The sequence below is a fragment of the Carettochelys insculpta genome, chromosome 17, assembly GCF_033958435.1.
Source record: "Carettochelys insculpta isolate YL-2023 chromosome 17, ASM3395843v1, whole genome shotgun sequence".
Taxonomy (NCBI): domain Eukaryota; kingdom Metazoa; phylum Chordata; order Testudines; family Carettochelyidae; genus Carettochelys; species Carettochelys insculpta.
In genome coordinates, this window is record NC_134153.1 from 4,154,653 (window position 1) to 4,178,337 (window position 23,685).

General features: G+C 56.1%; 1 protein-coding gene and 1 long non-coding RNA gene across 2 annotated transcripts; one reads left to right on the top strand and one right to left on the bottom strand.

The window, feature by feature from the left end:
* Positions 1 to 2,465: 2,465 nt before the first annotated feature.
* LOC142022054 (uncharacterized) lies at positions 2,466 to 11,611 on the bottom strand. Its single transcript, XR_012647843.1, has 3 exons — positions 11,149 to 11,611; positions 8,400 to 10,210; positions 2,466 to 4,024 (listed from the first exon to the last, which is right to left on the bottom strand). It is a non-coding gene; the product is annotated as an uncharacterized LOC142022054 (long non-coding RNA).
* Positions 11,611 to 18,544, top strand: LOC142022381 (signal-regulatory protein delta-like). The gene is made up of 5 exons (XM_075012154.1): positions 11,611 to 12,025; positions 15,051 to 15,155; positions 15,255 to 15,276; positions 16,056 to 16,098; positions 17,777 to 18,544. Exons 1-5 carry the CDS (start codon positions 11,611 to 11,613, stop codon positions 17,912 to 17,914), a joined length of 723 nt encoding a protein of 240 aa, XP_074868255.1. The 3' UTR covers positions 17,915 to 18,544.
* Positions 18,545 to 23,685: the final 5,141 nt, after the last annotated feature.

The following is a 23,685-nucleotide window of genomic DNA, read 5'->3' on the forward strand; positions in this document are numbered from 1 at the left end:
CAGGCATGGCTGTTTAATTGTGGTGTAGACATAGGCTCAGGCTGGGTCTACCCTGCAAATGGCCAATATGAGTACTGTACATACCGACATACCCTGTAGCTGGACCAGCTGCTCCAGTGTGTGCTCAGAGTCCTGGCAGGGCAGGTCTAGCCGAGGCTGAAGCCCTTTTCCATCACCTTTATTGTGATCTCTGAGATCAGCTGCTCCAGGGAGGACGCAGACAGAGCTGCTCCCCTCGGACGAATGGCCTGTGTTTACAGCTAAAGAAAAGGGGAAGAGAGCTGCAGGGAGAGTTGCCAAGAGCTGCAGGGTTCTCTGAACCGGACGGGTCTCTGCAGTGTAATTGCTAAGGGCCGGGTACCAGAGTGTTAGGCTTTGGACCCTGCACCCGTCCCCCCAGGAGCCTCCAGCCCACACCCGGCCCTTGATTCTGCACAGCCTGCCTGGGCCACGCCAAGAGACACAGACCCTCTGGGCCAGATCGAACCCTCCTGCCAGAAAACCCTGTGGGAAGGGTCCAGGAATTGCCTCTACATTCTTCGGCAGGGGCAGAGGAAGGTGTGGCTTTTGCCCCCGTAGAAACAGCCCTGGGACTGGCCACAAAAGGGAGGCACAAGGCAGCTTGTGCGGTATGGAGTGTTGTCTTCTGAAACGGTGCTCAGCAGCTCAACGCTTGGCCCAGGAACCACTGGCACCTGCTGACTGCACTCACCGCCTGGGAGGCTGGGCCAAGACGTTTGCCCTGGGGACGTCACCTGGTTTTACAAGGATGGCTCAGGGCTGGTGGCCAGAGAACCCCAGAGGCACTCAGCAAAGTTAGAGATCCAAAACAAGACCGGTCACCCAAACCGGGTGGTGAATACACCATGACACTTCCTGGTGTCCACTTCAACCATGGGCCCCACCTGCCTCTCCAGGACCTACGGTATAGAGAGAGGTTTCCCAGCCAGATGATAAGCATGGCAGTAACACACGCTATGATGAGTGGTAGGGATAGATGAGTTGTTACATTCACGTACAAACTTTTCTCGCAGGTGGGGCTAAGGATCGGGGTGGGGCTCTGCTCCACAGGCCCTTCTGAGACACGGGACTTCAAAACCACAGCCCTTTGCTCTGTGATATCCCTTCCCCCTCGCCCCCTCCATGGGAAGAGCAGCCTTGGCCCTGGACATGGGACAAGCAAGCCAGCTCAGTCACAGGACTCAACCATGCCAGAGTGGCTTATTTTCAAACCCAGCCTATCGCACAGCCATCTCCTACTTCTTCAGAGCTGAGCTGAGGCAGGAGGCTGAAGCCAGAGTCCAGCATCGCAGGAAGGCACAATCCAGCAGCTACAGGTGGGCTGGGCTCCCTGCACACATCACCCCAGAGCACAGACCTCATGATCGGCTCCAGGATCCAGCCTTGCTCCAGGCAGAAGGTGGGGGCTGCCCAGCGGGACCCGCGAATCGCTTCCTTTCCACCGGACTTAGGGTTCCATTTGTCACCCTGTTTTCTCACCCCCCCCGCCATCGCACAGTCAGGCCCAGTGCCTCCTGCAGGATGGCGGCAGGCTAGAACCAGGCTGCCGTGTGACTCGGCCCAGCAGACCCACTAGACTATTTCTCTCCTATGAGACACCATGGCACATCTGCAAAATTCCCTGCTCCTGCCAGCAAGAGTCTGAGCCTCAGCATCAAAGCCCTAGAACTCAGGGGAGCCACTCCTGGGCCATGGGGTCTCGCCGGCACACTTGAGTAACACCACAATCATGTGCATCGCCCCCCGTGTTTAAGCCGCACCCCGCCTAGCAAAGGCCAGTGCAGATAGCACAGAGACAGGCTGGAGGGGGTAGGGGGCCAGGTCAGGAATTCCCTGTTGGCTGCTCCAGCAGGACCGAGCTGAGGAGCAAATATGCTGTGCTCCAAGTCCTAAATAAGGGTGGAGGTGGGTGAAATGTAAAACTGGGCAAAAAAAGGAGGGCTGCTTCTCGGTAATGACCTGCACCACTGGGACTGATTTTGCTGTTACGAAACTGGTGTAATTATAGCCGTGGCTTACACCACACTACGAACAGGAGGAACAGGATTACGCCCAAAAGGAAGAGAAAAGGTTTTCTAACTCCCAGTAGTTATCTAAAACAGCCCACGGGCTGGAGAATTCATTGGCTGTTATTTATCCTGATGTCTAAGAGCTGTTATCTATCCCCAGGAAGTGAGAGTTTCGAGTTTCAGGGGGTAGGACTTGAGGGTTAATAGGACAGTGTGAACAGTCCTGTAGAACATGAGGCTCAGTGGACCACGCTTCCTAGCCGAGGCCACTTGCTGTCAGAACTTCTCGGTCATTGGGTCAAAGCCCTTTCAGAGGTTCTGGGGCATCTGCCTCAGCCTGACACGTGACCCTTACAGGCTCACGAAACTAGAGACATACACACAGTAACACACGTAGCTATGGCAGGGTACTGAAAGGAAAACCAGAGATAAAAATGCAAATGCTAACTTTTACTTACGCAGCTGAGCAGGTACAGGAACAAAACAAACACTGCATTGGGCTATCTAAGCTATACTGTTACATATTCCTTCATGGTACCGATAGGTATTCACACACTACTCTGTTTAACTCGGAGCAGGCAGGAGGAGCGGTGAAGGGTGATCAGTCCTTGTCGCAGACAGCGTCCAGTCTCTCCAGGATTCGGGAGTTCCTCCCCCTCCTTACGTTGTTGCCCCCCTTTATGGTCCTGCCGTTTGCTGGCTCCACCTGAGGCCTGACACATCGCATCCTGGTTGCTTCTGCTTCTCTTCCCCCGCAGCCCCTCTCAGCCCCCCTCCCCACTTTACACAACCATACAGCTCATGCTTATGTTTTCCTTTTAAGGTATGCAGCTGGCCCTCTGGGCTGCTAGGTCAGAGGCCGTGGATCTTTCCTGGATAGGTTTTTCCTGTTCGTCACTTTTAGACGGGGCAGGGGGGAAGGTTGCAGATAGTGCAGTCTGCAAGCAATTCACTCAATTCCGTTGCTGACTGGTTTCGACTGGCCCAATTCACTTGGTTCCTCAGTTCTTGGTGTGGGGTTAGTGGTTTAGCCTGCTTGTGCTGAGGCGTATTTCCCTATAACAGTTTAAAAGGGTCTCTGGACCCTGCCTCCACCCCACGGACCTCACTGCGTTTTCCAGTGCCCGTGCAATTCACCCTAACATGCCCAAGTGTAGCCGTTCACTTAAGGGTTTGCACTAGCCACATCACCAGGGGCTCACACACCTGCACATCCATTAATGTGATATGCGCCACCGTGTGCCAGTAGCACCCCTCTGCCGTGTGCATTGGCCAAACCAGACGGTCTCTGCACCCAAAGACGAACAGGCATAAAGCCACCCTCGGGAACTGGCCTGCACCCAATCCTGCAGGGAAAGACTTGCACCCCCCGGGCAGTCAGTAATGGCTGTTAAAGTGGCCGTTCCCTACAAAAGAGTTTTACCACTAGATTACAAGGGGAGCCATCCCCGCTGGAATTCATTTGCAAGTCTGACACCTGTCTCCTGAGGCTTACCAGGCGTCTCCCTCACCTCACCCATTACAAGGCCATTTCCTCACCTTTGATATGGGCAGGAATGGCCCCATCCCGCTTAACGTACCTCTTCCACCGGTGCTGTTAATTACACCCCTGCCCCTGTTTTTCCTCCTCTGACTTTCTCTCCCTTTCTCGCCGGCTGTGTGACTCTGGAGTCTTACTTCTGCTCCTCCAAAGGAATGGACTTTACCCACGAAAGCGCCTCACTTCATAAATCGCCGGGTCAGTCTGAGGTGCTACAGGACTGCGGGTGGGCTGTGACAGTGCAGGCTAACACGGCCGCCCCTCTGAGCCTCTTCACTGTCAGGAGGTGGGGGAGTTTGGCACATGCAGCTCCTCAGAGGTCTGGGCTCCTGTGGTCCAGCCGGCAGGCATACTGCAGCTCCAGCTGTGAACTCAGTGCTCGGCCTGCAGGGCGAGACCCCGAGAAGCTGACAGGCAGCGACTGGTGCAAGGAAAGTGGGAACCAGTCCTGGGTCTGCAAAAGGAAAGAACCTGACAGCTGAGCCAAGCCATGAACTTTCCCAGGTAACAACCCAGCCCTGCCAGGAGCTCTCTGGGGCAGGTGCCACATGTACCAGGGAACATCGGGGTGGGGTAAATCACCATCTAACTGAATGGAATATTGTGTCCAATTTTGGGCCCCCCCCCAGTATAAAAAGGGCGGGGATGTGCTGAAGCAGGTTCAGTGGAGGGCAACAAAAATGATGAAGGGGCTGGAGTACCTGACCTATAAGGAGAGGCTGAGGGATTTGGACTTGTTTAGTTTGCAGAAGAGAAGACTGAGGGGTGATTTATTAGCTCCTGAAGGGGAGCTCTAAAGAGGATGGAGAGAGGCTGTTCTCAGTGGTGACAGGTGGCAGAACAAGGAGCAATGGTCTGAAGTTACAGAGGGAGAGGAGTAGGTTGGATATTAGGAAAAACTACTTCCCCAGGAGGGTGGTGAAGCACTGGAATGTGTTGCCTAGAGAGGTGGTGGAATCTCCATCCCTCGAGGTTTTTAGGTCCCGGCTGGACAAGGTCCTGGCTGGGATGACTTAGTGGGGGTTGATCCTACTTGAAGCAGGGGGCTGGACTCAGTGACCTCCTGAGGTCCCTTCCAGCCCTAGGATTCTATGAAGGTTTAAAGTGAGGAAAAAACTGTTAGTTGGGACTTTGCTTTGGAAATGTCTGGGGTGACACGCTGGCAATTGCAATCCCCTGCCCTAGGAAGGGGGTGACTCGCTCAGGTCTCAGATCGGGGGTGGATAGTAGGACACACACATGGCTAAGGCCAGGGGAACTACAGCTGTACCCATGGTACCTGCAAGGGGCACGCATGTGTGTTTCCCCAGGTCTAACCAATCCTCGGCTGGGCTGCAGACCCTGCTGCTGTGGCCTTGGCGTGGCAGCTCTGCCCCCAGGGAAATCCCAGGAGCAAAGGGGAGTGTGGCAGAGGTCAGCACCTCCTCCAGCAAGAGCCCAGTCCAGACAGCAGGGCTGCAAAGAGCCAGCCACAGGCAGCAGCAGCCCTGCCTCTGAGCAATGGGAGGACAGGGAACCCCTGAGGAGCTGCTGCTGTGGCCTCTCTCCTTGCACAAAACAGGGGTGAGAGAGCTGCAGGCTCCGCAGGAGGCTGGGAGACTCAGCACCTCCCTGGCACTGACAGGGCCGGGAATCGTGCACAGCCCAACCTCTGCTTGGTTCCCCTGCCCAGCTGCCACCTCCCCCAGGCCTTGCTCTGGGGCCATCCAATATCTCCTTCACTGGAGCACCCTCCAGCCACGTACCCTGCTGTCCTGCACCAGAGAAGCATCCACCCCTGCGGTCCCCTTCTGGGGTGAATGGGACCCCGCCCCAGGCAGAGCCTTCTGAAATTCCAAGGCCTGAGAATAAGAGACCGACCTTTCTGCTGCAGGGCCTCCCTGCACCCCCCTCCACCTCTCCCCCATGCCGAGGGCTCTAAATGTCCCCCCACGCCACCCTCCCCCAGGGCTCTTGCCCCCGTCCTCGCTCTGCATAGCCCAGGGGCTCTGGGGCCCCGCAGTCCAACCTCCCCTCATAGAAGCTTCCCATTTTCCTCCCGCCGTGCTATGGCTCGGGTGCCCCATTCTGCTTTTCTCCACCCCAGGCAACGGGCTCTGCGTGTGCCCTGTCCCCTCCTCCAGACTAGGATCCCCCCCGCATGGGCTCTGCGTGTGCCCTGTCCCCTCCTCCAGACTAGGATCCCCCCCGCATGGGCTCTACGTGCGCCCAGTCCCCTCCTCCGGACTACAATCCCCCCTACACGGGCTCTGTGTGCGCCCAGTCCCCTCCCCCGGACTAGGATCCCCCCCCATGGGCTCTACGTGTGCCCTGTCCCCTCCTCCGGACTACAATCCCCCCCACACGGGCTCTGTGTGCGCCCAGTCCCCTCCCCCGGACTAGGATCCCCCCCCATGGGCTCTGCGTGTGCCCTGTCCCCTCCCCCGGACTAGGATCCCCCCCCATGGGCTCTGCGTGCGCCCTGTCCCCTCCCCTGGACTAGGATCCCCCCCCATGGGCTCTGCGTGCACCCTGTCCCCTCCCCCGGACTAGGATCCCGCCCCCATGGGCTCTGCGTGTGCCCTGTCCCCTCCCCCGGACTAGGATCCCCCCCCATGGGCTCTGCGTGCGCCCTGTCCCCTCCCCCGGACTACAATCTCCGCCCCCCATGGGCTCTGCGTGTGCCCTGTCCCCTCCTCCAGACTAGGATCCCCCCACATGGGCTCTGCATGCGCCCTGTCCCCTCCCCCGGACTACAATCTCCCCCCCCCATGGGCTCTGCATGCGCCCTGTCCCCTCCCCCAGACTAGGATCCCCCCCACCACGGGCTCTGAGTGCCCCCCATTCTCCCTTTCCACCCACTGTTATTTCTTCTGCCTGCCGGGGGGAGAAGTCCTGCCGGGAGCCAGCACCTCACATGGCCCTGGGCAGCACCGAGCCATTAACAGCAAGGGTGTTTCTGGCTGACATTGTCCGCACACAGTTCTTGGCCTGCAGCCAGTCGCAGCCCGAGCTGAAGCCAGGTTGGGAGCCCCCCGAAGTCTCCCGGTTCCTCCCTGTGGTTTTCCAGGTTGCTCCCCACTCAAGAGGTTGCCATCCATGGGGCACCAGGTCCGGTCAGTGCTCAGATGGGCCCACGGTCCGGCCAGAGAGCGCAGGACCAGGCATCCTGGTGCCGTAAATCACCGACCCCATACGGCATCAGCCAGGGGTCGCTCCTGTGGTGTCCCACCAAGGGACAGACCCTTTGTTGCTCAGACGCCCCGCCAGGCCAGCAGAGCTCTGCTGCAACAAGCCAAGTCAACGGGACTCTCTCCAGCCTGACCGTCGGAAACACCCTCCGAGGGCTTTTTACAGGTGTGCGGGGAAGGGAAGGGGATGAGCAAGGGGCCACTATCCAATCAGGAAGGAGGTGGGAACCAGGCTTGCTGCTGATGGGACCTCCCACTGACACATCAGGGACTCATCAGCACTGCAAGGAGTGGAGCCGACTAGACACCCTGTGCCCATAGGGGAAACACGTGCGTCACTCCCCGGGGATTTCCAGGAGCGGCAGCAGCAGCACCAGACATGGACAGGGGCCGGGGGAGAACTCCTCACACCCCAGCCTGTGCCAGCTCTCCAGCGGCTCGGTCGGTGTCAAGGCTCTGGGGAAAGTGGGTTGTGTTGGGGACGTTTCCTGCTTTGAGTCCATGGAAGCTAAACTTTCTTCCCCAGTGCTGGTGTGACGTCTCACAGCAAAGCTGCTGGCATCCCATGTTCTCTCGTGAACCTTCCTCTACCCCAGCCCAGGGACCCCCAGGAGATAAAGCACCCGTGTGAATGCTCCTTAGGGGTGCACAGAGGGATGTGGCAGTGCTGCTCTTTAGGAAGGAAATCCCCTGACATAGGAGAAGGAAATCTCTTGTCTTCCCCAAAAATCAAGCCAGACCCAGCACGTTCAGAAGCCCTGCTCTGAGAGAGTAACAGCTACTCCCTGTGCACCCTGTTACTGCACAGCTCCCTTCTGTGCTCACCTGATTGGGTAGCAAGCGCTCAGCCCCTCACAGGACCTGAATGTGTTGATCAAAGATGGGCCAAGGAGGCGGCTTGGAGGTGGATTAGGTCTAGGCTGAGGCTGGGGTTTGGTGGTAGAGCTCTTATGAGATCAGTGGGTTTGGGGAGCCCAATCTGGCCTCTGAAACTTCCTGAAGGGGGCTCTCAAGAGGATAGAGAGAGGCTGTTCTCAGTGGTGGCAGGTGGCAGAATAAGGAGCAATGGTCTGAAGTTACAGTGGGGGAGGTGTAGGTTGGATATTAGGAAAAACTACTTCCCCAGGAGGGTGGTGAAGCACTGGAATGTGTTACTCAGAGAGGTGGTGGAATCTCCCTTCCTGGAGGGTTTTAAGTCCCAGCTTGACAAAGTCCTGGCTGGGATGACTTAGTTGGGGTTGATTCTGTTTTGGGCAGGGGGCTGGACTCAGCAACCTCCTGGGGTCCCTTCCAGCCCTAGGATTCTTAAGCCCTTTCCAGTTCTGGATCCCACACAGAACCCACCCTGCACATGCCAGCGTGGGTCAGAGGAAAGGAAAGGTGCCTTGGCTGCAGCAGAGATGATTTGGGTTCTTTCACTATATCTGCTACAGAGTCAACTCTGTGACCTTAGGCAAATTACATACATACATATCTCATAGGACCATATCCCAAAGATCCCTGAGAGGTCACTGAGTCCAGCCCCCTGCTCTCTTGGCAGGACCGAGCACCATCCCTGACAGACTTTTTCTTTAATCGATTTGCCCCAGACCCTAAATTGCCTCTCAAGGATCAAACTCACAACCCTGGGTTTACGAGGCCAATGCTCAATTTACTTACAGTTGCTGCGCTTCTGTCTCCAGCAATGCAGGGGCAGTAATGGCCCCTTCCTCCTCCTGCCCAACGTCCATCGGGGCTTCTTACATGGCAAGCGCCGTGGGGCTGGGACTGTCGATTAGCAGGAGCGTGTACAGCTCCGAGCACAACGATGCAGCCTCTGCCAGCCTGTAACAAAAATAGCAACGTAAGCGGCTGGAGGGAGGGAAATGAGATCGTGGCCTCAACCATAAATGTGGTTTGAGATTCCACTTTGGGTCCACATTTTAACCCTTTGTTACTTCTTTTCCTGAGTGATGGTTGCACAGGGCAGGCACGGAAAGTGTTAATTACGCCTGTGGACATTTCCTGCTGTGACTTCTCATTTTCTTTTGCCAGCTGTGCTGGCTGAGCTCAAACCATTGTTAACACCGTAGGCTGACTGGTCCCCAACTGACAGCCCTGCGGATGGCTTTCTGCACGTCCATGCAGCTTCAGCTGCTGAGCTTGTTGCTGGGTCTCTCTTCCATGGATAAGACAGGCAAGTACAACGCGGGGGACACGCTGGGGGCTTTGCAGTGCAATGTGGCTGGGCTAACAAACGGAGAAAGAAAACAGCAAGTTAGAGATCTCAGTGCAGGGGGAAGACAGAGAGAGAGAGGGTTAAAAATGTCTCTCTTTGATGGTTCCCTCTCCCTTTTGTACGTTACATGTCTTTTCAGTTGCAAACTCTTTGGAGTGGGATCATAGAACCCTAGGGCTGGAAGGGACCTCAGGAGGTCACTGAGTCCAGCCCCCTGCTTCAAGCAGGATCCACCCTATCTAAGTAATCCCAGCCAGGACCTTGTCGAGCCGGGACTTAAAAACCTCAAGGGATGGAGAATCCACCACCTCTCTAGGCAACACATTCCAGTGCTTCACCACCCTTCTGGGGAACTAGTTTTTCCTAATATCCAACCTAGACCTCTCTCTCTGTAACTTAAGACCATTGCTCCTTGTTCTGCCATCTGTCACCACTGAGAACAGCCTCTCTCCATCCTCTTTAGAGCTCCCCTTCAGGAAGTTGAAGTCTGCTAATATATCACCCCTCAGTCTTCTCTTCTGTAAACATCCCTCTGTGTGTGTTGCAGTGGGTTCACATCCCTCTCTCTGTGTGTGTGTGTGTGTGTGTGTGTGTGTGTGTGTGGTGTTCAGCTGCATCCATCTTGATGGGGCTCTCTGAGCCCTGGGGTAACAGAAGCGTTTACAAGAACCAGCCTTTGCCTGCCCAGGAGGGGTGGGACAGAGCCTTGCAAGGTTAAAGCAACTTCCAGGTGGGACTTGGTCTGCAGAACATGGAAGTCCTTGGCCTCTTGTCCTGGAGCTTTCCTCCAGGCACATGACCACCGCACAGCCTAGGCAGCACACTCAGATCCTGTGCACTTTCCATGCTCCCAGCCTGCCCTGCCCGGCTGCTACTTGCCTCCAGCAGAGCTGGGCTGCGCTGCGCTGCTCCCACATCCCCTGGGAGGGCTGCAAGGGCTGTCATCCTGGAAGAGCTGCTGGGATCCAGCTTCCCAAAGAGGAGCCGCCTCTGGCCAAAAAGCTCCTGAAAATCATTTTGCTTAGAAACAAATCCCACCCCCCCAGTTCGCTGCATCTTCAGGGGCTTGACCCCATCAGTGAGGAGGGCAGCATCCTGGTTTGTGCAGGAATCATCTGACCCTTCCTCTTCCCCTTGCCCATGGCCATCACAGCTTGGATGATCTCCCAAGCCAGCGGCTCCACGTCGGAATAACCAGCCATAGCACATGACCGCTGAACCAGGGGAAGTTCCTCCTTGCACGGAGCCAGCCCTGTGTTTATAAATACAAAAAGGGGAAGAGAAATGCCCAGGCACAACAGGCAGAGCCACTGCCCACAATGTTTTCCCTGCGTTTGAATGTTCAGCGCAAGGCACATGAGGAGCTAGTTTCGCCCCTGCTGGGCAAGAACCATCACCAGCCTCCAGACATGAACTGCCCCCAAGGCTGCATCCAGAGAACCAGACTGAACTCATCCACAGCCAGAGCCATGGGAGACACATGGGATGGGAAGGCGGGGGCTTTCCAAATTCTTTAGCTGGGGGGAGGGGAAAGGAGAGGCTTTGTCCTACCCCCAGCAGCAGCATTAGCCCTTGAAGGATCCACCAGAAACTGTGGTCACCAGCCTCCAAGCTCTGCACCTTCCTGCCAGCTCCAGGTCCTTAGCCACTCACGGCCGGTTCCTGGCAGTACAGCAGCGTGGAAACCCCCTGCCCAGGCTGCCGCGGCTGGGAGCCTGAATGTCCATAAGTGGCCTGGAGTGAAGACGTTGCACGTGGTTTCTGGGCAGCTTTGCTGTGGGGTTCGGGCGGGGGGGTGCGTGAAATCCCATTGAATCTGGGCGGTACTAATCCCAACATAAGTCAGTCCAAGAGCAGAGACGAGGCCTGTGGGCTAAAGCGTGCAGCCAGACGCAGCAAGGCGTCTGTAAGGTCATGCAAACCGGGCATGCCCCCTACCCCGCACCTTTGCATGTGCAGTCCCCGGAGCTATGCACAAGAGCTGGGTTATCTGGTGCCCAACCCCGCCATCGGCCTAGGGAAATACTCATCTGTTCCTGCTGATTTATGACACTGGTGCAGAGATCCACACCTGGAATTTGCCCTGGGATGTAACTTGGATTTTGTTCACAGAGTGAGAGGAACATGAGTGTTAGGGGGTGAGGGGAGAACAACACCCCCCCTCCCCCCGTTCTCATAATGTAACCTCACCTTCTCACTCCTCCAGGACTCAGCAAAGCAAGGGGTGTCACTAGGACAGAGCAGAGTGCAGGGAGATAAAGGGTTAAACCCAACAGATTTCAGAGTGCCCAGAACAATCCCGGACTTCTAAACCCAAGTCTCCAGTGCTTCGCGGATGGAGACAGAGGATGATCCCACCCAAGAGGCTGCGACCACTGTGCAGATAGTACACAACAGAAGGAACACCATGGCAGAGCCCGGCCCTGCTGGCCTCTCTCTTGGTGCTGCCGCTGCCCTCAGCGGCCACACTCAGTATCGCCTCCCTCCCTTTCCACGTTCTGGGCAATCCCAGGATTCCAGGCATTTCCCATTTTCCAGGCACAACCAAGCCCTGGCCTTGGTTTAAGTTAGGGGAAGAGGAGGCTGCACGCCAAATGTTGTGGTCAGAGCTCTTACAGTTTAAGAGTTCTTGAACAAAGACAGTACTGACGGATGGGGACAGTCAATAACAAGCTGTTATCCTGGTCATTAGCTAAAGCCCTCCCACATTATCTCTGTTCTGCAGGTGCCGGGACCCAGGAGTTCCAGGTGCTGCAGCCCCAAAACACCGAGTCGGTGTCAGAGGGAAGGACTCTCACTCTGACCTGCTCTGTGACTGCGGTCGTTCCTGTGGGACCCGTGAAGTGGTTCAAGGGCTCAGGCCCCAGCCGCCAGCTCGTTTATGCAGAGACGGGGTCGTTCCCCCGGGCGTCGAGGGCTCTGGCGGGTTCTAACACAGACTTCACCATCCACATCAGCGACACCCGCCCCGAGGACGCCGGCACCTATCGCTGTGTGAAGTTTCGGAAGATGGCGGGAGGCGAAGAGGAGCTCAGCTCCGGCCCTGGCACAGTCGTGTCCGTGAGCGGTGAGTGGGAGCTCCCAGCCCAGCCACACGCCCCTCCCCCCGGGAGACCCAACCTCCACTGCTCACACTCTTTCTGCTGGTTATGCTCCTAGTGTAACCTCCCTTCTGCAGGAGAGAAGATTCCAGTTGCAGCCATGAGTGAGACAGAGAAATCTCAGCCAGGCTGCAGGACGCAGGTGCAGCCTGTGGTTCTCCAGCTGCCTAGCGTCACCCCACAGGCTCCCCCTGAATCCTGGCCTGGCTTTTCCCCCTAGAGATTCCACAGCCACAAGGTGGAAGGGACCTTTGGGACTAGCCCCCGCTGGGTAGCCCAGACCAGAGAACTGCCTCCCAGGAACCCCTAGAGCAGCGCCGTTAGGAAAGACATCTCAGGCCTGATTTTAAAATTGGCCAGTGATGGAAAATCCGCCCCCCCCTGCCCCCAATCTCTTGGTGAGTTGTTCTGGTGGCTAATTACCTTCACTGTTAAAAACCGATGGGCCTCGCGGCCCAGCTGAATCTGTCTAAGCTCCCAGCACCCGGGGCGTGTTAGACCTTTCTCTGCTTGCCAGAAAAAGCGTTAAATGTGTTCCTCACACAGGTGCTTGGATATATGATCAAACCCGGGACAGCTGCTGAGGCCACCCCTCCATGACTCTTCTCTGTGACACACAGCCCAGGAGAGGGCCAGGACAACTCCCTCTGCTGCCCCCCACAACTACCCCTGCTCCGTGACTCTTTCCCAAGCCCTCTCCCCCCAGGCAATGGGGCCCAGAGGATTAGCAGGGGGGTCAGGCCCCACCAATCATTGGAAGAGGTGGGGGGGTGAAACAAACTGAGGTGGCCCCCACCCACTCTGCTCCCCCAGCTCCCAACCGTGTGGCTACCGTTGGCTTGTGAATGCAGAGGGTCGTCCCTCTCCCTCCCTTAATGACATGGATGGGAGCTGGGCGAGCAGAGCAAGCTAGGGCCATGTCATTCTGCTTCTGCCCCCACTGCTACCAGTGAGTGCAGGGAGGCTGTGCCTGTGGCAGACCCCCCTGACCATCTGATCAATAAACTAGGGAAAGGTAAATATAAGGTGGGGGCATAACTGGCTGGATAACAGTTCTCTGTGAACCCTTAATAACCAGTCTCTGTCGTGCTGGAACGGCATAATAAGTGGGGCTCCCCCAGGCTCAGTTCTGGAGCCAGTTCTGTTCCGTATCTTCAACAACGATTTAGATAATGGCTACAGAGTGCTCTTATCAAGTCTGTAAATGGTACCAAGCTGGGTGGGGTTGCAAGTGATTTGGAGGATAGAGTCAGAATTGAAAATGATCTGGAGGAATAGCCTGAGGCAAACAGGATGAAGTTTGATCAGGACAAATGCAAAGTGCTCCACTCAGGAAGGAAAAATCATTTTCATGTGTACAAAATGGAAAGTGACTGTCTCGGAAGGAGCACTGCAGAAAGGGATCTAGGGGCCACAGTGAACCACAAGCGAAATAGGAGTCAACAGTGTGATGTTGCTGCAAAAAAAGCAAACATGATTCTGGGCTGCATTAACAGGAGCGTTGCATGCAAGATACAGGAAGTCATTCTTCCGTTCTACTCAGGGCTGATTAGGCTTCAGCTGGAGTATTATGTCTAGTTCTGGGCACCACATTTCAAGAAAAATGTGGAGAAACGGGAGAAAGTCCAGAGAACAAAACTGATTAAAGCTCTAGAAAACATGACCTATGAGGGAGGAGCGAAAGAATTGGGTTTGTTATCCAGACTCCCTAATTTAAAAATGTCTGGCTTTAGAGGCCACTGTTTAATATCTTCCAGAGACGCTAGTGACATGGAAAGAGTGTTATCATATGATATAACTATGTCATCTGGTTTCCCCCCAATATAGAACAGAAATACTTACTGAAAACACTTCTGCTTAATTTTCCTGTTATTACTGATCATTCTGCTGTTTCCAAGTCAAGGACAAGTTCCACTGTTAGTATTCCTTATTATAGTTTTAAAACTCCTTATTGTCCTTAACTTGCTGGTTATAGATTTCATCTTGTATCCTTTGGCTTTCTTTATCAAATTCTGAATTCCTAGTAAAGAACGTAAATGAGAAGCTGTCAGCTTTCCCTTTCTTCCAATCGTTTGGTAGAGATACCTAATAGCTGCCTTCACCATTGTCTAAACCAGACAGCTTTTTGGAACCAATGCAGCCTTCAGGACAGTGGCTTTGAGGGCATCTAGTAGAGCGTTCTTAAATAATTCCTAATTGTTCATTTTTTTCTGATTAAATTCTTCCTCCCCCCGATTTGGCTCGTAATTGTTTTCAGCTTTCTGTAACTGGCCCTATGAAAGCCCTTGTCTGGACTGTATTCTCTTTGCACATTGTAAATATGATGAAATCACAATGACTTGTACTTAAAAGTACCATTGTTTTTTTAGTTCTGTGCAGTTCTTTATCGGTCAAGATCAAGTACAATACAGAATGCCTCTGTATTGGGTGCACCACTTTTTGAGTTAGGAAATTGGCAGGTATAATGAATGCTTTGACATTGATTCCAGGGATGTTGTAATGCTGGCAGCCTGAGACCACTAGCAAGCGTCAGTCAAACTGAAGTGCCCCGATATCATGCATGTCACAGACAGGTGCAGCAGGAGCCTGTAACCATTCTCTCCAGGATAACTGGAGGGTCTGTAGCAGATCTGGGTTAATGCCCCATCTGGTGCTCTACCTGTTCGATGCTGATCCACAAGCATTCAAAATCATTTTCTTCTACATGATCTGTTAAGTGGCACCCCCTGGCCCCTGCTGCCTGCTCCCCCTTCCTAAAGACGGAGGGTTTAACATTCCAGAAGGGCACATCCTCCCACCAGGGGTCAGTTACACCAGCCACATCAATTGCTCACTCATAAAGGAACGATGCTGATTCCTGTGAGTTCCCAGGCTCCTACCTAGGCAGCCATGGAAGAGGGGGGGACCCTGGGGAACGTGCTATTGATGTATTGCAGATAAACCCACCAGGCAGTTGTTGATGCCCTGCAGAACGATGTCTGGTTTCCCCAGGTCCTGCCGAAGGCTCACACGGGACTCTTGCTGCCGGGATCATCTGTGTGCTCCTTGTCGGTTTGCTCCTCATCTCCGTTTACTTCTACGTGAGGAATAAAAGAGGTGAGTGCAGCATTTCAACCAGCCACTCCCATTTTCAGCAGGGATATTTTTGCTGGTCCACAACTAACAAACTATTTTCTCTTTCCTCTGCCCATGTAGGTAAAAGCCCCGGCATGGCCAGGTCTGTATAAAATGGGTATTAAGTCAATAACTCTGTTACTCACACTAACACAGTCTCACCCATCTTTCTAACAGCCTCCTGGCTTAACTCTCTTGCCCAGTACAACAGCTTTTATCCGCAATGCTTTGGCAAGTCTGGTCATTTTCATTTGAATTCTACCTGATGCCACAGCCTGGTTGTTTGTACCTGTGCTGGGACATCTCTCCCCATGTCCAAGGCATAAGAACAGCCATACTGGGTCAGACCAAAGGTCCATCTAGCCCAGTATCCTGTCTGCCGACAGTGGCTGATGCCAGGTGTCCCAGAGGGAATGAACAGAACAGGTAACAATTTCTCTCCTGCCATCCATCTCCAGCTTCTGACAAACAGAGGCGAGGGACACCATTCCTTACCTGTCCATTGATAACATTAATGGACCTAACTCCAGGAATTTATCTAGCTCTTTTAACAATCCTGTTCTAGTCCTAGCCTTCACAGCCTCCTCCGGCAAGGAGTTCTACTGGTTGACTACGCATTGTGTGAAGAACGTCCTTTATGTGTCTTAAACCTGCGTTACCAGGGGCCTGTTACCAGAGGATTTAAGCAACACAAAAAGCAAATGCACCAATTGTCAGCCTCCAAAATCACTGCCGAACACAAAGCTGATTTCATGTTTGGCCGATGATCCCCAGCCAGACTTTCAGGGCCAGACCCGTCTCTCTGCTCTTTCTTCAGGAGTTCAGTTCTTGGGGGGCTGAAACCTTCTCATTTGAGTCTAACTGGGGCTCTCTTTCTCACAGCTCTCCAACTCCGGCTCCAGCAAAGACGAGGACCCAGAGCCAGGTATGCGGGAGGGAGAGTGGCCCTCTCCACAGGTCGAGCTTGGATTGTGGTTCCCCAAGGAGGAGCCAGGGGATCTGCTGTCTCTTGGCTCAAGCCTGAGCATAGAGGCAGCAGTGGGAGCCTGGCCACTTGGGGGCACAGGCGTTTGAGACCACAGGAGCGTTCTCGGGGCAACCAGCCCATCCCACCATGGCTTCACGCCAGCTGGAGCGCATCTCCTCCAGCTGGGCCTCGCCTTCCGTGGAGACCCATCCCAAGCTGCACTGGGCTGCCTCCATCCCGCAGGTGCCTCCTTCTCCACTTCCTGGGCCCGGGCCTGCTGGGTTTCAGCCTGACCCCATGGGCCGTGGGGATTCGGTCGTGCTCCCGGGATGTCTGAGGCCGCACAAAGCCTCAGGTCAGCAGCGCTGCATGCCCGCCCCCCCCAAACTGGGCTGCTGGCTGCTCCCCTTCTGACCTCCCAAAGGGGTTCACCCAACAGCCTGAGACCTTCTGCCGTCTGCACCACCTCCCCACAGCACGCAGAGGCACTGGCCAGGTCCTCCACTCATGGGGGTAAGTCGGGAGTAATTCCTCTGAGGCCAAGGCAGGGACCCCACCTACCTCCACACCTGGTCATATCTCCTCCTGCCAGAACGTGGGGGCCACTTTCTCCCAGTCTCATCCTATTCCTACCCGAAGGACATGGCCACCAGGGGCCACTCTGGCCCCATCTACGCAAGAGCTGGGTGTCAATGCAGAACGTGTAGACAAACCCAAGAGGACGTGCTAACAATTGCCACATTGCCATGGCAGCCACCTCTGACAAGCCTCCCCAGACCTGGACGGGTACCTCCTGAGGTAGCAAGCCCAGCTCACCGCCACAGCACTACAGGCTTAGCTCCTGCCAGAGTGGCTGTGTGCTGCGATCCCATCGCCAACGGCTGTGGCAATGTACCCAAAGTCACCCCAACTATTCCTCTCCTGCCAAAGGGGGGCAGAACCTGGCCAGGAAGGGGCCCCACCCATCTTCCTGCTTGCCTTAGGGTTAGAAGCCCCTCCCATGCCTGCTGCTGCTAAGGCACAGGGAGATTTTCCCACCCAGGGCTACTGGCATGCAGGTTGGGGGTGTTTCAGCCATCAGGCTCAGGTCCCTGCTGGGGTTTCTCGAGAGTCTTCGCATCCTGTTTTTTAAACCCCTCCAGTGTGAGTCACTGCCCGCACAGTTGGCATTAACCCCTCGGGTGAACCATTTAACCCCCCGTATTTAACCATTAAGCCCCAGTTCCTTTTAGACCATCCCCTGCCCCGAGAAGCTGTGAGTTTGCACACAGCGTGGGGCATGTGTTTGATCTGTACGACTAACGGCGCAAACCAGGGCAGGCAAGCGCTGCTGTGAGGGCTGCTTGTGCAGAGAGCGGAGGCGGGTTAAAGAAATAAGCTTCTGGGAGCATTGGGTGGGGGACGGAGGAACTGGTCAAGTTCAGGCTGAATGTAACTTGGCAATCTCGCCTCCCCACTCCAGGGGCACAGCACTGCACGCCAGTGGGTCAGGGAGTAATTCAGAGGGATACGACAAGGGCAGTTTGTCCTTATAAAGGCAGTAACGCCCAACCGGGGAGCAGGGGTGTGCTCAGCCCATACACAGCACAGCGCTCGCTGCTGCCCCCAGGAAGCAATGCGTGATCTTCCCTTCTAGCCGCCTGAGGAAAAAGACGCCAGCTTGCTCTACGCTGACCTGCAGCACCCGGCCGGGCTCCAGCAGCCCAGGAAAAAAGCCCCAGAGGAACACGCTGAATACGCCACCATTAAGGTGACCCAGACGGTGGCCAGGTAGAGAGACGGCACCTTGGATCCAGACGGCCTCAAAGGAGGAGCTGCTGTCAGAGGAAGTAGCAGCTTTCTGAGAAGCAAAGGTCGCCCAAGGACTTCCCTACGAACTGACACACAGTCTATTGTTCCATGGCACTTAAGCAGGCACAGGGGTGACTCAGAACGGGGGAAACTCATGACATGGAAACCAGCAGCCGCCTGTTCCTGTACACGAGTAAAGATTCGGGCTGTATGATCGCAAAGCAGAGCCTGCGACTATTTGCCTGGGAAAGCCGAGCTGTGGCCGCGAACAGAACGAAGCCACCCCATGAACTGCCTGGGGGAATTTCTGAGCTCGGTGTTAGGACAGAGTCTTCTAACAGTGGGATACACACATGGGGCTGACTTTTCCTCTTCCCCACCCCCGTTCCTCCCCGAGGCCCTGCCCCTGCACTCCGCTCATTCCCACCAAGCGACTGTGGGGACTCCTGGCTGAAGTCCAAACTGACAAAGCAGACAACCTAGCAGCCCACAAGAAAGCCAGGGCTCCCCACGCCAGGCACAGCACCTTTGGGAAGGGGGGCAGGGCTTCTAATCCCCAGGCACCTGGGGGGCCCAGCAGCAGCACCCTGAGCTCTAGGGGAAGCAAAGCCCAGTAAAGACAGACCCTCCACGACTCCGGAGGGTCCAGCGGCCGACGTTCTCCAGCATTGCCTTCCCCAAACTCCCCGCACTTCCCAGCTGCCTGGGAGGGCTGGGGCCTCGGCACAGCAGTCCCAGCCCTCCACGATCAGACTGGGGTCAGGGATACTTGGTTACACAGGGCAGGGCCTTGCCTTCCCCAGCTGGGCCTTCACCTACTGCCCACGTGCCCCTCTCCAGGTTGGGCAAACCTCCCAGTCTGAGGCTGATTGAGCACAGAAGAGCTTTAACCCCACCCTGACCGGGGAGGGGGCAGGAAAACCCGTCCTCTCACTGGGCGACTCGATCGCTGGCCGTATGCAGGGCCGGCCTCAGCAAAAACTGCACCCTGGGTGAACGCGTACGTTGCCATCACCCTATCACCAGCCCTGGACCCCAGGGGTCCCCCCCGCATCGCCTCTGGGCTCTGCTGCCGTGTTTCAGTTGTGTTGAAAGACGTCAGAGTTCAGCCCCGGCACAAATTAAGCACTGGGCGACCTGATACCGCTGTGCGTTGCCTGGGTGCCCAGCTCTGAAGGCGGCACCACTGCCAGCCGCAGCGCAGCAGTGAAGCTGGCCGGGTACCCGGCACATTGCCACCCTGACTGCTGCTGGAGACAGGGGTCCCGGGTGCATGGCTCAAATCGGGCATCGGGCAGTGCCAGAACTCACAGTCCTCCCACAGATCTTGGGCTACTCGGCTCACTAGAAGCACCACTTCAGATGTGCTTTTTACTGCAATTCCAGGGGACACACAGGCACCCGAAAAATCTCGGGAGGTTTGTGGCTGGGTCCTGGAGCCCAGTGGCTAGATCCCCAAGAAGTCAGGCCCAAAATGGGGAAGGCGGGGGGGATGCTGGCCCCCGCCTCATGCGGGTCTGTCCCAAGGATCTGGAACCACTCCCTTTTTGTTCCTCAAGTTTGGGGCATGGCTCCACTAGCCCAAATCCCCCCTTAGTTGGGGTCTTTTGGGTGTTTCCCTTTTCCCAGAGCGGTAAGGTGGGGGCTTACATGCACCCAGGACTGACAGGTAGGCAGACCCTGGCTCCTCCAATGAACCTCCTCCCATCTCCTTGCAAGTCAGCTTCAAACCTGCCATGCTCCTTCCTTTTATCCTCCCGCCAGGGCTGGAATTGGCTGCAGGAAAAGTGGGGCGGAGCTAGCTGGGCCCAGAGGCTCTCTTTAACCCCTGGGCTGCCAGGCCCTTCCTCCACTCCCTCACAAGGTTTTTCGCGCAAATCCACAAACATGCTGGATTTCCATCAGCAATCGCTGAAATTGACAAATAGAGAAAGGAAGAAAAATGCTGCGTGAGAACCTGCTAGAGCTCAGCTTCAGTGACACAAAACTTCTGATACAAATGGACCGGCGAGTTGAAACAACAAATCACGTCCAGTTTGGGGAGATTTATTTAGTGTATGTGAAGCTGGCACAGTGGTTTTTGCTGCTTCGTTGGCATCACATTGGTGACAGGAGGAGAACCACAAGGGAAGGGGGAGGAAGTATCTGTTACTGAATCAATCTCGTTGGTGAGAGAAACAAGTTTTCTAGCTGACAGAGCCCTTCTCCCAGTCTGCAGAGCTCAGATCTGCTGATCTCTTTCACCCACCCAAGCAGGGTCAAAACAGAAAAAGCTCTTACCTCACAGGCCTCAGCCACTGCCTGTCTCTGTGGATTAACAGTTCTGAACTCTTGGCATCTCAACTTCCACTGTCATTAAAAAATGACCTGACCTCCCCCCATAGCATCCCAAAACTGTGAAAATTAAAAATGATAAAAACACAAAAAGCTTAAAAATAAACAATTTTTATTCCACACTAAAGTGAGGGAAAGTAAAAAGTTCATTCTACCAAGTCTCTGTATGAGCCAGAGCAGTGGGGTAAAGCATGGGGGATTTCTGTCGGGGCTCACACCAGACCGTGGCCAGCAGCAGCCTTTCGGCACCATGCAGGAGGGGAGGGAAGGGACAGGGGCTGCTTCCGGCAGAATGAGGTGGGTGGAGGTAGGGATGACCCGACCCGTGTTTTCCCAGAGGTCGTCTCTTCCCTCCCATCCCTTGCTCCCCTATGCCTGGAAGCAGCTTGTCCCTCCCCACCTGCACAGTGCAGAAAGGCAGCTAACACCGCCAAGCTGCTGCTGGCCACCAACACAACCCAGCCGCCTCCTGTTCTCGGGATAAAGCGCAGACAGGAAGGTGTTAAGCTCTACAAATACATTGAGCACCAGGGCCCTGGGAACCTGTCTGCAGGGGCATCAGGGTACCGTGGCTCAGATGGGGGGATGCCTAAGGCACAGAGCAGCCTCACACGCCCTGGGGGCAGGATCTAGGGCAGGGGGAGCAGGAGCAGAGGGTGCTAAGCGCCTCTGCCTGGGGACCCACAGGGTCGGGTCACAAACAGGCTGGAAATAGCTTCATCCCCACCACTGCAGAGCTCAGCTGAGGGGCGGCGAAGCTCTCCCAGGCCTGGGCCATATGGGACGTTGGCACATGCAAAGCTTGGCTCCTCTTGGCCAGCGCCCCAGGGCCTGAGCTTTCCCTGGTGAGAGTGAAGCGCACTCCCCTCGCCCCTCTTTCCCTGGCTACCCGCCCCGCTGCTGCTCCCCCCAGCAGTGAAAGGAAGCAGGTGCGACCTGGTGCGCAGCTCCAGGAAGGAGAGATACCAGGGCTGGAAGGGACCTCACGGAAGAGTCAGCAGGGCCCCAGGTTGCACAAGGAGAGCTCCTGTAAGAAATGGAAGTGACTGTCTCCCTGCTCCGGCCGGAGGAGCTACCTGAGAAGGTGAGCGCCTCACGCTGCAGCTTGGCTGTGTGTTTCTGTTCTCTCCCCGACCCCGCCTGGGCTGGCTGCAGTGCTTCCCTCCTTCAGCCCACCTGCCTGGCCACAGGCAAGGGGCATTTCAAAGCCCCAGCGCTCCAGCTAACGCTACTGCTAATTTGGCCATGGCACTGGCCTGAGCTCCAGGCCCCTTTGAATTGCTGCAGCTGTGGGGCAGGTGGGAAGCCCAGTACCGCCACCTGGGCAGCGCTCAGGGCTGACTGCCCTCGGCCCCGCCCCTTCCATCCTTGGCCCCGCCCCTTTCTTGTCCCAAGCCCTCGGTCTTGCTGTACGCGGGGAACTGAGCATTCACCGAGGGCTCTTCACGCTGGCTGTAATGTAGCTCAACAGCTGGCAGCGGAAGCCAGATTCAGATGAGGGTCATTAACCATGGGAAGAATTTACCTGGGTGCGTGACGGTGTCTCCATCACTGCCAGTGTTTGACTCTAGCCTGGAGGGCTTCTACCAGACCCGCTCTGCTTCAGACAGGGACTGATGCTGGGACGCCCCATGGCCATCCATCAGTCCAGCCTGACAACCTCAGGCCTGGGCAACCCCTCAGCATTCGATCGACCAGCTCCATCGCTCAGGGCTGTGCAAATCGCTGCTCCGGGTGTGACGTCGTTGGGGCAACCTAACCCCCACTGCGGACGCTGGTCGCATCTCCGTCAATCTCGCCCCCGCCTTGGGTGGCACAGAACAAGGAGCAATGGGCTGAAGTTACAGAGGGGGAGGTGTAGGTTGGATATTAGGAAAAACCACTTCCCCAGGCGGGTGGGGAAGCACTGGAATGCGTTGCCTAGAGAGGTGGTGGAATCTCCATCCCTAGAGGTTTTTAAGTCCCAGCTTGACAAGGTCCTGGCTGGGATGACTTAGATGGGGTTGATCCTGCTTGAAGCAGGGGGCTGGACTCGGTGACCTCCTGAGGTCCCTTCCAGCCCTGGGAGTCTGTGACTCTATGAGCATGAACCCCCAGCTCCAGAGTGGGGCGGGATGGTGGGGGTGAACCCACAGCTCTGAAGCACAGGAGGTGGAAGCAGCATAGACCCAGCCCCAGAGCATGGGGCAGACTGCACAGCCCAAGCCCGAGCCTCGCCGGAGACGGGAGAGAGCAGCACCAACTGGAACGGAGGGGTGGTGGTGAGGGCAGGGCCCCTCCTGGCAGGCCCCTTAGAGACTAGCAGACGTATTGGAGCATGAGCTTCTGTGGACAAAGACCCCTTCGTGACACGCCTAAAGACCTGCCCGAGGGGGCCTTTTGAGGAGGGTGACGGGGCCCTTCCCTTGCAGGCGTTAGCCCCTCGTTCCTGCTGCTCCCGGGAGCCAGCCGCCCTGTGAAACCAGACTGAACCAGTCCCTGAAGGGACCTGAGTCCATAATGGAGGCCTGGGCGGGGCCGGGCTGGCACAGCCCCCAGCGAGGGGTGGGGCGGAGCTGCACCCCCACAGGGGTGCAGCAGGCGGCACTCTGCCCATAGGTGCTGGATGTAGGGGTGCCGGTGGTGTTGCTACACCACCCAGCTTGAAGTGGCTTCCTTTCTATACAGGGCTTCCAGTTGGGTTCAACAGCTCCCAGCACCGGCCCGGCCCCCCCCACTATGCTAATTAAAACAAAAGAGCCGTCTGGTATTATTCTTTTCAAGTGCTACTGGACGGCTCTTTTGCTTTGATAGATTATAGACTAGCCCGGCTTTCCCTCTGTTACGATGCTAATTGTTTCAGCTCTTCTGATTCTGCCTCATGGGGCCAGATCCTCAGCAGGAATGAACCAGTGCAGCTGCACCAATGGGTACCAGCTCAGGCTCTGGCCCAGAAGAGTTTGCAGACAGAGGCTGCATCCCCGCCGAGCCTCCTTCCCGCAGGAGGCGGCTCAGCCCTGCATGCCCAGACAGCACCACTGACTCAGCAGACATGCAGGACTGAGCTGCAGCCTGTTTCTCCCAAGGGAGCTGGGAGGGAGCAACCCTTGCACACCCCAGGGTGCCAGGGCTGTCGTTTTGTCTAGCTTATATAAGCCAGGGAAGAGGGTGGGGAGCAGGGTCCTTCCGCCGCCCGCCCCCTCTGCGCCCCCACCCAGGGCTTGGCGCCATCTGGCCCTGCATGATTCACTTGCACAGCGAGCAGCAGATTGGGTTGACGGATGCGTCTTGAAACAAACACAGGTTCTTTCTGCCCGATGCTGCTCTCGCTTACCCCTGTGAAGCCCTCGGCTCCCCCCAACTTCCCATGAGTCGCCCCTGATTCACTTCTGTGTAACTGACATGAGACTCAGGCCCCCGGCTGGGAGCGAGGGCCGCGGA

Bases quoted from the DNA above. Each gene is read 5' to 3' on its own strand.
- LOC142022381 (XM_075012154.1), top strand. From the start codon at position 11,611: ATGGGGACAGTCAATAACAAGCTGTTATCCTGGTCATTAGCTAAAGCC. The intron at 15,277-16,055 runs GTCTGTATAAAA...TCTTTCTCACAG, and splicing joins AAAAGCCCCGGCATGGCCAG to CTCTCCAACTCCGGCTCCAG. The intron at 16,099-17,776 runs GTATGCGGGAGG...CTTCCCTTCTAG, and splicing joins AGACGAGGACCCAGAGCCAG to CCGCCTGAGGAAAAAGACGC.